The sequence below is a fragment of the Pteronotus mesoamericanus genome, unplaced genomic scaffold (genome assembly GCF_021234165.1).
Source record: "Pteronotus mesoamericanus isolate MK-2021 breed Mesoamerican mustached bat unplaced genomic scaffold, CSHL_Meso_final contig_164, whole genome shotgun sequence".
Taxonomy (NCBI): Eukaryota; Metazoa; Chordata; class Mammalia; order Chiroptera; family Mormoopidae; genus Pteronotus; species Pteronotus mesoamericanus.
The window spans coordinates 27,317,501-27,331,191 of NW_026555065.1; the positions used below are offsets into that span (position 1 = coordinate 27,317,501).

Consider the following 13,691-nt stretch of genomic DNA (forward strand, 5'->3'; position numbering starts at 1 on the left):
ATTTAGGCTTGAACCTCCTCCTGTAGCTCTATTCTTTCCTTTTTTTTATATTTTATTTTTCTTGTATGAAGACCAGTGAAACTCACTTTTGCACTTGGAAGTAGTATTTCTCCAGTCTTGCTGAATTAAAATAAAAAAGGATGAATGTTTCTTTTAGAGTCACTTCCTGACAGTGGTTTTTTAAATGATGTATCTTGTTCTATATATGAAAGGTGAATCAATTTTTGAGTTTGATACACATTGTCTATTTTGCTGAATGGCGAGGTGAATGCAGAATTTAGACAAAGAATAAAGCATTATTTTGAAGAGTATTTAAGATGTGGGTGGTCCTTTATATTACATTCAATTGTCATTAACTGTTCATGATAGCTGTTTTGGAATCTGGCTCTCATTAAGTGACTTGAAATGCCATGTAAATTATTTTTAAATTGGGGGAAGGGAGTAAAAGAGTACCATTAAAAAAAAAGAAAAAAGGTAACTCACGTGGAGTTTCCTCGTGTTCCTGTAGAAACCTCTCCAGTATGATCCGAGCCATTAATGAGGGTGCGTAGTCCACCTTTACAAAACAGAAATAGAAAATTAAAACTGTCAAGTTCTGCAAGCAGTTGGTATTCCAATATTTTGTCAACACTGAAGATTAAGTCAATTTTAATCAACCACAGCAAGCATCATTCATTAAAATCTTTCCCACTCCTGGTGGCTTCCATCATAATAAAATTATAACAAGTATGATCTGTGCTGTTGAAAAGAATAAACGGGCGAAATTTATTAAATGTAATATTGCAGCAAAAAGGATGGAACAAGTTGGAAACAGTATTCACCCAAAAAAGTGAAATGGGCTTTTCTCACCTCTCCTCAATTTTTTTCCATTGGATGGCAGTATTATTTTTATTCCAGCCATTCTTCTTCCTTTTCAAATATCTATATTTGCACTGTTTTCAAAACAATTTCAAATAAAAATTCTTTTTCTTAGTAACTGTTTTCAGAAACTGAATTATGTCGTTAGCCATTAAAAATATGAATTTACTGATTTATCTTTAAAGACTAAATTGAAATTCTGGTATAAATTCTTTGTGTATAAAATATCTTGTTTAATGGAAGAAAAATAGCTATACTGCATAAATATTAATAATCGAATAAACAATAGTACCTGCACTATAAGACCATCTTCCTTAGGCTTACCAAAAATGTTATTTAATCAATTTGTTTAATACAGAACCCAGGGAGGAGATATATATATAAAGGATGAAACAGAAAACAGGGAACACACAGTCTAAAGTCATTTTAATTAACTAAAAATGTATCTACTCATTTGGAAATGTATTTACTTCTTTTTGATTCTCAGATCTTTCATTAACCATTGATTTCATTTCACCAGAAAACTGGTCTGTGCTTTTCAAGGGCAATAATGCTCCCCTAAAACAAGTCTTTTTATCTTAGGTATAAGATAGCAAATACTCCTCATATATTATCACTATGAATTTTTCTTGACAGGTTTTCAAGTCCCGTATTCATACCAAAATTTTTTCTTGATTTAGTAACTAGACAAAAAAGCTGGCTTCATTTGTATGAACAGTTTTTTCAAATATGTATGTACTTGGATGCCCTTAAATTCCCCAAGTAGAAAGAAATGCTTTCCACGAAGCTGCTTATTCCTAGTAACCCACATCAGAGCTGACACATGAAAAATGGTGAAATTACTGAAGGTAGTCCAGCCTGAATAAGGACTACCTTATTAGTTCAGGTACTTGCATCTCCCTAATTTTCATATTAATCATGTGTCCATCTTTCTCTGAAATAGGGCCATCATGCTTCATGTCAGAATTTAGCATGTAAGTAAAATTCATAGTGCTTCAAATCTCACTTGAAAATATTTGTGTGGAGAGAACAGAATGACTGATCTTATTATTACTAACAAAGTGAGATTTCCTAAAATGTTCATTTTAGACTTGAAATAGAAAAATTGGCATCAAGACATTTATTAAATCAACAATGACCACATATAGTCCCTACTCCCAAATCAACAATAGTGTAGTGTTTTTGTTCAAGAGAGCTGCTGCACACAGTAATGTAACAATGTTATATATTTCTCATCAATTTTTACAGTTTCTACTGATTAAATATATACTGACTCATAAAGCATGACCATCACATCAGTTGTCACCAGATGCAAGCATATGTCATTTAAGTATTAACCATCATATAAAATGGCAGCTTGGTTGTTTAGAAGCCATAATCTGATACCAGTCATTCCCAAATTTCCCTAATGGATTAGCAATCTCGCAGAGTACAATTATCTCTGAACTTATCTGCAGCCAAAAAAGAGGGAAAATCTTTAAATAAATATTTCTTTTTATTTGGTTAAACACTGCTATATATTCATAGTAAATAACAGATTTATTGACATAGAAAAATGTGTTAGTGGGTTAAAACTTTCCATATTACTAGAAGATGGAAGTTGAGGTCAGCTAAAGAAGCTAAGCTCATTGGAAATATCCATTAAAAATTCAAATGCATATAAACTACTACTATATAAAACTTAAATCATCAATATCATCTATAAAAATGAGTAGCCACATTTGCATCACATTCTTTCTAGATACTGTACCTAGAATGCTGGTAGCTTACTCTTCTTTTTCATAAGGACAATCACTAAATCCTAGTTGTGAAATACCTTCCATTGCTAACAGAACTGACTCACAACAAACAAGTCTGAAGACATTTAAAAGCCACCTTTCTCTAGAAATAGAAAAAAAATGAATAAAATACATGTTTTGTTAGGGGGGAGAACAGAAATACATTCTATGTGTTAACTATCCTATCAGATGGTGTAGACATTGCCTAGACTATTAAAACCTTCCAGTAACTGATAGGTAATTGCTCACTTGCTGACTATAGTGGTGTACAGCAGACAGCAGCCGTGAGAGAAGCCATCCTTCCTTGCTAATGTAACATGTAGAACTTGCTGCTACTGCAACACTTAATGCTCACAGTACCGAGTCATCTTTAATGCAAACACACATTTTCTGCCTTGCTTCTATGTTTTCCATTATAATGCAACATGAAAACAGTGTACATTTCATTCCATCCCTATGAGGTTTGCATATCAGTTCCAAGTCAGACTAAATATTGTATTGCTCTTATTACAGTGGATAAATATTTTAAAGTTTACGAATTAAATATTTTATTTTTTCAGTATGCTCTCTGCAACTATTATGAACTTTTTACAGCTTCTTCATTCATGGGAAATCTTTAGGGCTTCCTTTTTCAAATATAAGACTATTATTTGTTTCCCCAAACAGAAGTCGATCAGAGTTAGCAAATAAGTTCAATAAATCACTTTATACTTGCTGTTAATAGCAACAGTATGCTTCTTCATATAAAGAGACTTTTCTACAAGGCGCGTATCATTTATCACAATAAATGTTTGCTAACAAAAAAAAATGAATCAAGTAAATGTTACATCTTTAAGTATGTATTTCTCTCTTCATTGTTATAATAGTTAGTAAAGACTTTCTTGGCATACATCTCTTTACTTGACACAGGTATTTCTCACTGTAAATTAAGACAACACATCCAAAGAAGAGCATGTCCTGAGCTGTTTGGTTGAAATTTCCCACAAAATAAGAAATCAAGAAGTTGTTTATGCATTTGCCTCAGAAGAGGCAGACTAATTATATTAACTGACTTATTAACTTATGAAGTTCTCTGTCCAATAATTAAAAGTACAAACAGACTAGGGAGCAATTTAAATGTCTAGTGTACCTCAAAATCTTTTTTTCAAAGGTTAATTATAATTCTGAGCAAAGCTAGTCTACAGAGGACCCTTAGGTTTTATACAGGTTTAAATATAATAACAACAATAACATCACCTCATTGGCCAGCTCCAGGAGCACTGGGGCAGCTCCGCTTTTCCCCACTCCAGTCAGGTACCTACATAAGACAAAGCAAGTGGTAATGCAGTGACAAGAAAAGGCTGGCACAGACTTGTCAGCATCCCCTGTGTGTACACGTTTCTCCTGGGCAGATGCCACGCTCAACTCTAAAGTATGCTACTGTCACAGGAAGGCTTTGACGGGAAAGGGGTAACAAAACGACTTACCTCCAAACCACTGGATACGAACAGAAGTTGGGGTCAAGGAGGTGTGAGCATATCGTTCTCCCCTGTTTTTACTTTCCAACATGTAAAGTGAACAGGAAGGTGATTTCAAAAAGAACTATTCCCAACACTCTCGCTTCATCCATATCACATCCATCTCATGGAAAGGAAGTAAGTTCACCTGAAAACACCCATGAACCCATACTGTCTTTTTATTTACTTTTGTTTCATAGGACTGGTTGACACCTTATTAAGAAAAGAATGGGACAGACTTGTCATCAGTGGGTCAGTACACCTTTAACAGGCAATATAAGACATCATCTTATCTGTTCTGCATCTCTGTCATAACTTCCAGCCCTCCTCATCCTCTAAGCCCACTAAAAAGAAAAAAGAAAAGTTCCCAAAATCCATCCCACACATAAAAGCCAAAATGATTCTTTTAAAACAAAAATTCGAATGCATCCTCCTCCTCCTTAAAACACTTCAAAGGCCCCACATTAAATCTCAAAATTAAATTATAACCATATAACAAGCTCTTATATGGTTCTTTGAAACCTGGTTCCTACCTATTCTATTTGGCCAGCCTCATTTCTAGTGACTGTTCCCCTCTCCAACCTTCACGTATAGAACTCAAGATCCAGCTTACATGTCACCCACTCCAATCCACCACAAATCAGAAGTCAGCTAAGTGTCCCTCATGTACAACTGAGAAGCACCTTGTACACCTCTCCATCATTCAACACAGCGTACTGTATATGCCTGGTTACTTGTCTACTTTACCCCATCTCTTACTCTAAAGCTAAAAGCCCCATGAGAATAGAGGAATTGTATTTTATTCAAGTTATTAAGCCTAGCACAGTTCTTGGCTTATAATACGTGATTATATTACACATATATAGTTTTTAAAAAAATAAATGATATTACACATATACTTTTTTCATAAATTAAATAATTCTTAAAGACATATTGGACAAGAAAATATAATTAAATTTGGACATTATCTCTGTAGTATGCTGTTTGAGTGAATAAATTAACAATATTTGTTTGATAGTAAAAATCAAAGTCAGATGAGGTCTTACAAAAAAAATGCCAGAAACAGATATTAAATTATATTATTTCACAAGTATGTTTATAAAGATGTACAATTTTCCTATAAACTAAGTGGAATAAAGCATATTATTCAAAGTAGAAAGAGTTTCAGGATCACTGCAATTACAAAATAATTCTAACAAGTCCATTTCCCACATCTTGGGGACTTTCTTGAATAAACTGTTTAGGAATCTAACTGGGAAATAAGTACTTTCAGAAGCAAGGAGGAGAAAAAGTGGCAAATGTGGTTTATAGAAAGATCCCTGGGAAATAGGTCAGATAGGAACTTCCCATCATCTTACAACATTCCCACTGCACTGGTAGGCCTGCTGAGGGGAATGACCAATCAGCTCAGTCAAGTAAGACCAGCTCCTTGGGTGTCTGTAATCACCCAAAGCACACATACGTTAAGGGTTCAGACTCTGGGTCACAGCTGCTAGGTCAATACTGATATTAGGGTATCTTTACAGCTTTTTACTCAACATTCATTTATTCCACAAATATTTTTGAGCACTAATTATGTGTTGGGCCTTATTCTAGGTTCTGAAGCAACAGTAGGGAATAAAACTTCCATGGCTCCTGCCATCGCAGAGATTTTCTTTTTTTTTTTTTGCACGCACTCCTGCTAACTCCCTACCCCGGCCCCATCGCTATCCCCTCTGATTGCATGTGATAGGAGGGCCTCTTTGTGACAAGAATCAAGTCACACTGGTGTCAGAGGATATGGCTTTTTCTCTCTGTATGATGGGCCGAATACCCATGAGCAGTTCCTTGGACCTCAGTCACGCTCTTCTCTCTCCTGCACAATAGCAGCTGCCCTGCCTGGTACCTTACAGGCCAAGTCACTGCTCCGTGGTCTTTAGGGCTCAGGAGAGGCCAAAGAAGGCCCTGCGGTGTTGGGAGGACAGGTGCCCAGGGCCTTGGCAGGTTATGGAGTCTTTGTCTTGGTGGATACATGTTGAAGGCTCTGGGAGGAAGGTGTAGGGGCAGGGGGATCCATGAGAAAAACAGCAGCCCACTCAAGCCTCAGCGCCCCGGATGACGAGGACCTAGGATGCCTGGGGAGGGCTGTGAGGTGTGCTTTTTTTAATGTGTCCAGGTGTTACTGAGCAAATGGACCCGTGGCAGGGGCGGGGGGTGCCCAGATGCTATTACTGAAGCAACGACCCTAGCCTTCCCCATGGTCCCTCAGTTGTAAGTCCTTTGCCTGCCACCCTTGGAATTACGGCTCTGAATGGCAGAGTTTGGTGAAAAGGAAAGGAACTATTTATTCAAAAGTTATACTGGTTTGATTAATGGCTAAATGTCGCTCTTAAATCTCAAAATCCCTTTAAAACACCCACCAACACACACAGTCCTGCCTCCCCGCTTTGCCCAGTCAGGCCAGTCAGAGGTACTGTCCTTCAGAAGGAAAAAAACAGAAGTCTGGGGCTTGGCTAGGCAGGCCTCTTGCGGTTCTCAGCACCATCCTCTTCATCATCGTGATCTCCAGCTCTTAATCCATAACCATGTGGCACCTTCTCATGGCCCTCTAGCAAGAGTCCTTTCTTCCTGCGTGGTCTTCACATTGTTCCCCAGAGTCTGTGTCCCTTTGTCTCTCTCCCACAAGGCCCGTGTCTCTCCTCCTCCCTCTCCCAGTTACATTCTGTATTAAGTTTTTCAAAACTTCCTGATTAGCCTTGGTGATATGCAGAATAACCCTCTTTGCCTATGAGAAATGAAGCTATCCTGTTACTGACATGCAAAATGACTCAATGGCCCTGCTCCACTTCAGGTGTGAAGCTGGCTTGTTACTGATGGAGAAAGTAACTCTCAACGGCCCTGCTCCAGTCTCCCATCTCCCATGGTGGCCTGCCTTGGGGTGGGGAGAATATATTTTTCTTGAACACCCCAATTTCTGAATTCCAATTGCTAGGAATGTGGGCAGGGTGAAGCAGTGTGCGTGCTCTGGGTCTCGCGGGATTATATTACAGTGGAGAAGCAGGCAATGAAAAGACAGAGAAATAAATACATAATATCATGATAAATGCTACAATAAAATGTAAAGTGGGGTGGGCTGGTCAAGAAGCCCATCTCTACACAAGTCACACTGAGTTGAGACCTGCAAGAGGGAAAGCAGCAAGCCAAGGGAGGAAGAGCAAGCCCAGTGAGATACTAGTAAGTGCAAATGTCGGGAATGTGCTTGGGTATCTGAGGACCAGGAAATGCTCTAGGGTGACCAGAGTCGAGTTTGTTACAGCTGATGGGAAATAACAAGAGAGTTGCTGGACCTCAGACCACTGCCTGTACTAGAGAATTGTTGCTGAGTCCAAATTACATGGTTTCATGTAAACACTGCATCAATCATTATCCTGGTAATGATCAATGGGACATTTCTATTAAGTTTAGAGTAACAGGAGATGGTCAAACAATAATGACTCACTCTGTCTATACAGTCTATATAATATTGAAGTATGTTCATAAATGGAAATTCCTCATTAAGAGCTTAATAAAGCTTCCCAGTTGGTCACATACAAAAACCAAACCCCAGGGTACCGATGAAATTCATCTGGGCTCTCTGAGCTGACAAGAAGAGAAGTTCTGAAATGGAATCCTGATCAACCAAAAGCAACTGAGGTGCCTTCATCTGTTGAAAAAGGCAGACCTGCTTCCGAATGTATTTATTCCCCAATCTGTTTCCCAACTATATCCTGTAACGCGTCTCAAGTGCTAGGGAAAAGAAGTTAAAATTAATTTGAAGTTGTATTTGTTCTTTCTGAGAACTTTAATTGTCCCCCACATAAAGCAACAGAAGGGTTTTTTTTCATATTTTTAGAGATGCGATCAGAGAGGCATGCTAATTACAAAAAATATTCAATAAGGACATAATCAGATGTTCCTAATCTTACCCTCCTCTGTATCCCCAAAGCACCCTATGCAAACTTACAGCACAGACTTTCCACCTGGTTTCTTTGTCTCTCCAACTAAACTTGAAGCTGCTTGGGGTCGGGCTACACAAATGAATGCTGAACCTTCACCTAACAGATCCTTAGCGAAGGTCTGAATTACAATTGGGATGCAAGCATGTGATCCTGAACACTACATTCAGGTGACCTGAGCTATCTTCCTAATGCCTATTTGCAAATAAAAAAATGCTTTGCACAGAAGATATATGTCACCCGCTAGCTTTGCCACAGGAGGACTAACAAATGCCTTGGAGGTGAATCCATCCTTTCTCAGAGAAGGTCCGTTTTATGGTTTTTATCATGTGTGTGTGAGAGACACATTAGTATCTAAGATTAAAATACTATATATGATTTTAAATATAAGGCAAAATTACTTGGTCTTTAAAATATTCATAATAACTCTAATGGTGAAACTTAGAAAACCTACCAATTGAATGAAATTCAATTGATTTGATTCCCTAAAGCTGATAAAGCTGGCCCACAGACATTGTGTGTTGGCAGAAGAGAGGAGATGTGAGACAATGCTTCTCAACTTCACCATTGATGGGGACTTGCAAATCTTACTAATTCCTGAGTGCGTCTGTGTGTGTGCACACAGATTTTATCTAGTATGTTTCCCATTTGGAAATAAAATGCCATTAGTACAAGGACATTGTTTTCAAAATAAACATTCAAGCTGTGAATGTTTATAGCTGTGACTATACCTACACAACATGAAGAACTGGAGAAATTTCCTCTATCATTCAAAAGCTTGAGAAAACACTTTTCTATGATATTTGGATACTGTAAAGTTTCAGATAAGTATGATGGAATCGTACTGTGGATTATATGGTTTTAAATACAGGCTTCGAATTCTGAATAGAAATCATCTCAATGCTATCAAGAATGCAAAAAACTTGGGAATTCTCTAAAATTGCTACTAGGAAACCATTACAAGCTTTCTAGCCAGTAATTTGGCAACATATAATAAAATCTTGAAATGCACTTTGCACCAAAAATTATAGATACAGAAATATTAAAGAACTAATCCAAAGGCAAAGACTTATACATCAAAATGTTTATCATAGTTTTTATAATATGAGAGCATTGAAAACATGTATATTCAACAAAGGAATAATTCAATAAATTATGATACTTTCATATGATGAAGTAATGCAATCAATAAAATGTTTACAAAAGCTTTCTACAAAATGGCAGTACGTCATAGACATTTTTCCAAGTATAAAATTCAGTATTCACAATTGCATATATAGTATGACCTCATCAATACAACAATGGATTGACAAAAGAGTAGAATGAAAAATATCACGGTGGTTATCTCTGAACACCACAATTATGAGCTATCATTCACTCCTTTTTAAAATCATCACAAATGTGCTACATTTTTACAATAGGTGAGTACTACTTCTATAAAAGCAAAAAATTTAAATTGTTAACATTGTCAAGTTGCTAAATTACATTTTGAGATAATAAAATTTTCCCTCATTCTAATGAGCTGGAAAACAAAAAATCTGTTTGAAGGCCAATTTACCTTACAGAATACAAGGACATACAACCTGCACGTTTAGACCAAGAGGCCTGTAAGGTCAATCCCTCCGAAAGGTAACAACACAGCCTGTCTCCAAGCACAAAGTGCAGGGCAGAAAGTCAGGGAGCAGCGCAGTAACATAGAAAGCTAAGCAGACTGCTTTCCCATTAGTTTGTCCATTACAGCCTAACTTTATGTTTTTGTATCAGAGTCTGTGACTTCTCAAAATATTGAGACTCTCACATTTAAATAAATGTACAGAAATACAAATATATTTTTATAGTCTCATTATTACACACTCAATTGTTCATCATTTAGTAACCATACAAAACACAATTTCTTTTTTCTGGTCTAAACTACACAGATAATCCGAAAAAGTATGTTCATACTTTATAATTAAATATACTTCTTAATGAAACTAAGATTTTAAAAAGCAGCACCTAGAGATCTTGGAAATCATCCATTGAAACAGCCTGTATACAATGAGAAAAATGGCCTCATAATAGATCTCCAAATTCCTAGTAAATGCTCTCTTTTCCTTCACTTAGGTTAACAAGGCTTTAAAATCTGGACATAGAACCATACGTTTTAATGATGGCCTACGACTGTAATTGTACAAGCAAAGATATACTTTTGACATGTAAATAACTTTTCAGTCTTTCTTTGGAGGGTCTGAATGCCAAAACAGTTGTTGGCTTCACAGAACTTCATGAACCATTCTTAGTCTTATGTGTATGATTTTAATTTAAATGTTAATTTCACTAAAGACAGTATGACTTTTGAATAAATCAATTCAAATTTTATAAAGACTTGTTTAGAGGGGATTTCTCCTAGACACAGAAGTTATGTGTGTGTGTGCGTGTGTGTGCTCACCTGTCTTTAACAGATACTACTAGTGAAAACTGAATGTATCTTTCATCATACAGAATGCGTAATTTTTATAAAATCAAACTTCAGTAAGTTCTCAAATCTCAAAAAATGACCTTACAAAAGCATGACACCAGTATTTTATCTATACAGTAATTTCATTCATAAAATTTTCATGAATAAAAATTCACCTAAAATTAGTAGCGTCGCTCTCACCATGGAAAGGTTGATCTGTCAATCTTAAGTGTAATAATTTAACAGCATATATTCAAAGATTTTCCTTTCCAATATGCCCTTGAAATATTTAAGAAGCCAACAATTTCAGTAGTAATAGTAATGGAAATCATTACTATTTACCATTATAAATTAGTCAGATTGCAAAGCCAATACAATTTTTAAAAAGAGTTAAAGTATCCTGTTTGTTTTAGAACTGAGCTTGAAAACTATTTATAATAAATTAGGCTGGAATTAAATATCCCATGGACACTGTGATGTTGATTTAATGCCCAAGGTTTTCTTTTTAAAATAAAAACTTTTAAAATATAACAGTAGTATATTATTATATATCTCCATGACCTTACTTGGCATATGTCTCACCCCGACCCCAAAATGGCTAACCCAACACCTATGATGAAAAATACAACTGAATGAAAATTCAATCTTATTTTCTAATACATTTTTCAACTTGTTGATGTAAAGAAATAAATGAAAATTGTTTTGAGAACTTTCACACATCCATACAGATATAGGTACCCATGAACATACGGATTTATACAAGACATACTTTCCAGTAGTCAACTGAGATTTCATAATATTGTAATGACTGTCTACAAAATATGTACATACACCCTAACTCAAGGCAGTCTCATTATATCCCTTAAATCTACAAAATGAAGCATTTTAGAAATCATTCAAAAATATATGTGAAGTTTTAAATAACAGACTTAAAACAAAATTCTTTCAAATGTTATATAGAAAACTAATTTAGTAACCTAATTTATTCATAATTATTATTACAATTAATAGGTACTATGATACCCTCTAGTGGGGCAGGCAGGTCATACCTCTGGTAATAACTTTCAATCGCCTCTGAAGTATGATGTTTGGCATGTGTTCTTTTAATATGTTTCTGAAACAAAACAGAAAAGATCTTTATGTTGTGTCACAGATGAGGTTCAAGAACAGAAACAAACAATTTCTTCATCCCAACATCCAACACAAAAAGCAAACTGAATAACGGTTTAGGGATTTGGGTGCTGTTAGGTCTTTTTCCCTTCTACTCCATGAACCGACACATTTTAATCTCCACTGCTTGGCTGGGATGTCTTCAGACTGTACCACAAGGTACAGTATGTATGTAAAAGCCAACAGGGTCAGAGCAATTGAATCTAAATAAGTTTGCTTAGGGTTGCAGAGAGCAAAGAAAAACTTGTTCCCTTGAAAACCTTTGTATTAATTTTCCCTCAATTCAATTCTATCTGAGTCCTCTGCACTCTAGTTTTACAATCCAATTGCCATTTTTAACCAGGAAGAACATTGCTTAAAAACAACTTATTTGAAAACTACAAAAAGTAATTCCATCGAGACTTGCCACTTGACTGACATCTGTCATCTCATGATAAATGACTCCATTTTCTGCCTCTCTTGCCTTCTGCCACTCCAGCAATGGTCATTTATCATCATCTCTGTCAGCAATGGAAAGCAGCACTGACAGTGCAAGTCAGCAAACATTTAGCACATGGAACCACGCAACACAGGGAAATTATTATTGTCAGAATAATAATGGTTTAGCATAATTTATTACAGGTCCACCAAATAAGCAAAGGCTAGATGTTATTAGACAGATGGATGGGTAGGCTTGGCAGGCCTCCACTGAGACGCAGGCGGTGCTTGATGTGGAAAGGAGAACATCCTCCAACCCAATCAGAGAGCTGGCAGTTCAATTACAAAGAAATAAAGGGACATTCATCATTCAATTAGGCACCTGTCAACCCTCACAAAGGAGAAAACTTCTAACCTGGTACTCCTGGGAGAAGATGCTCAGCAGAGTGGCCTGCGATTGACTGGAACAAATAAAAGAAGGACAAAGTTAATTACTGGAGTGCACGGCAAAGAAACAAAAGAGAAAGGAGCTTCAAAGGTAGGCCTGCTGCCCTGTAATCTAACAGAACATGAAAACAAGTGTGGAAAAGTTGTTCCAGATGAACACCTCAGACAAAGGCTTCCTGCTGCTAGGTCAAGGAGAGAGAAAAAGGGAAAGGGGAAAATGTGGACGGTCTCAGAGCCAAGTATCATATGATTTGGATTTTTTACAAAACTTTAGAATGATTGCAAATCATATCTGTAGCATGCAATGATGTTAAAAGGGATCAAAAGCAGGCAAGGTTTATTTCCATTAATAAATGAGAGAGTTAAGTCCCACAAACAACAGGAAACGTGCTGCGTATTTGTTGGAAACACTCTGAAATTTGTTGTTAGCCGACAGGTATCCTCTTCTGTAGCTGTCTCAGATGTAGAGGGAAAACTTTGGTCTTCTCTAGAAGTAGCACAGAGGCCACGAGGACATTCCCACTGACACTGGCGTCCTTTGAAAATAGCAGCTTTCACCGCAGGAAGCTGAGTTCCTTCATGTGAGTCATTCCCAAAGACCGCCTTCTTCATCTAAGACACCACGCATTGTCCAACACCTGTCAGTGAGGCAGCCTCGAAAACCTTCTTCCCAAGTGGGACTTTTTCTCTCACAATTGTTAACATTTAAAAATGGAACAGAATATTTTTATCTCTAAAAAACAATCAATGCCCTATTGCTACTATTTTGGATTGTTCTCTGTAGCTATATCTACTTGATTGTATCTTGAAAACAATTATCTCTGATATATTTTCCTATAAAATGCTATCTGAACAAATTACAGTATTAATAATTTGACTTTTAAAGTACACCAGAGCACTGTGAATAACTTTTTTTTTCCCAAGAATGAAACCTCTTAAGCTCTTCAGAGTAAGTTGGGCAGTGTAAAATAAAAACAAAGGCAGTGTATTTCTTTATTCACTGTTTCATTTTTGGCATTTTCTTTATTCCACCCTAGATTTGGTTTCTAACCCCTTCCCACTCTTGTCAGATTATAAAACGTAGGTTAAAAAGAAACACATAAATGTTTACTAA

General features: G+C 36.5%; 1 protein-coding gene across 4 annotated transcripts in view; it reads right to left on the reverse strand.

Annotated features, from left to right (window-relative positions):
* The window catches only part of CDIN1 (CDAN1 interacting nuclease 1), a 211,209-nt gene that overhangs the window by 151,794 nt on the left and 45,724 nt on the right, over positions 1-13,691 (reverse strand). For 3 of the 4 annotated variants that reach the window (XM_054565611.1, XM_054565612.1, XM_054565613.1), the window contains exons 2-5: positions 12,546-12,591; positions 11,593-11,657; positions 3,873-3,933; positions 484-556 (exon numbers count right to left, since the gene is read on the reverse strand). In XM_054565611.1, coding sequence (XP_054421586.1) covers positions 484-556; positions 3,873-3,933; positions 11,593-11,657; positions 12,546-12,591 — 245 coding nt within the window. Of the gene's footprint in view, positions 1-483; positions 557-2,608; positions 2,659-3,872; positions 3,934-11,592; positions 11,658-12,545; positions 12,592-13,691 lie in introns of those variants that run through there. The other variant, XM_054565614.1, reaches the window with a different exon arrangement.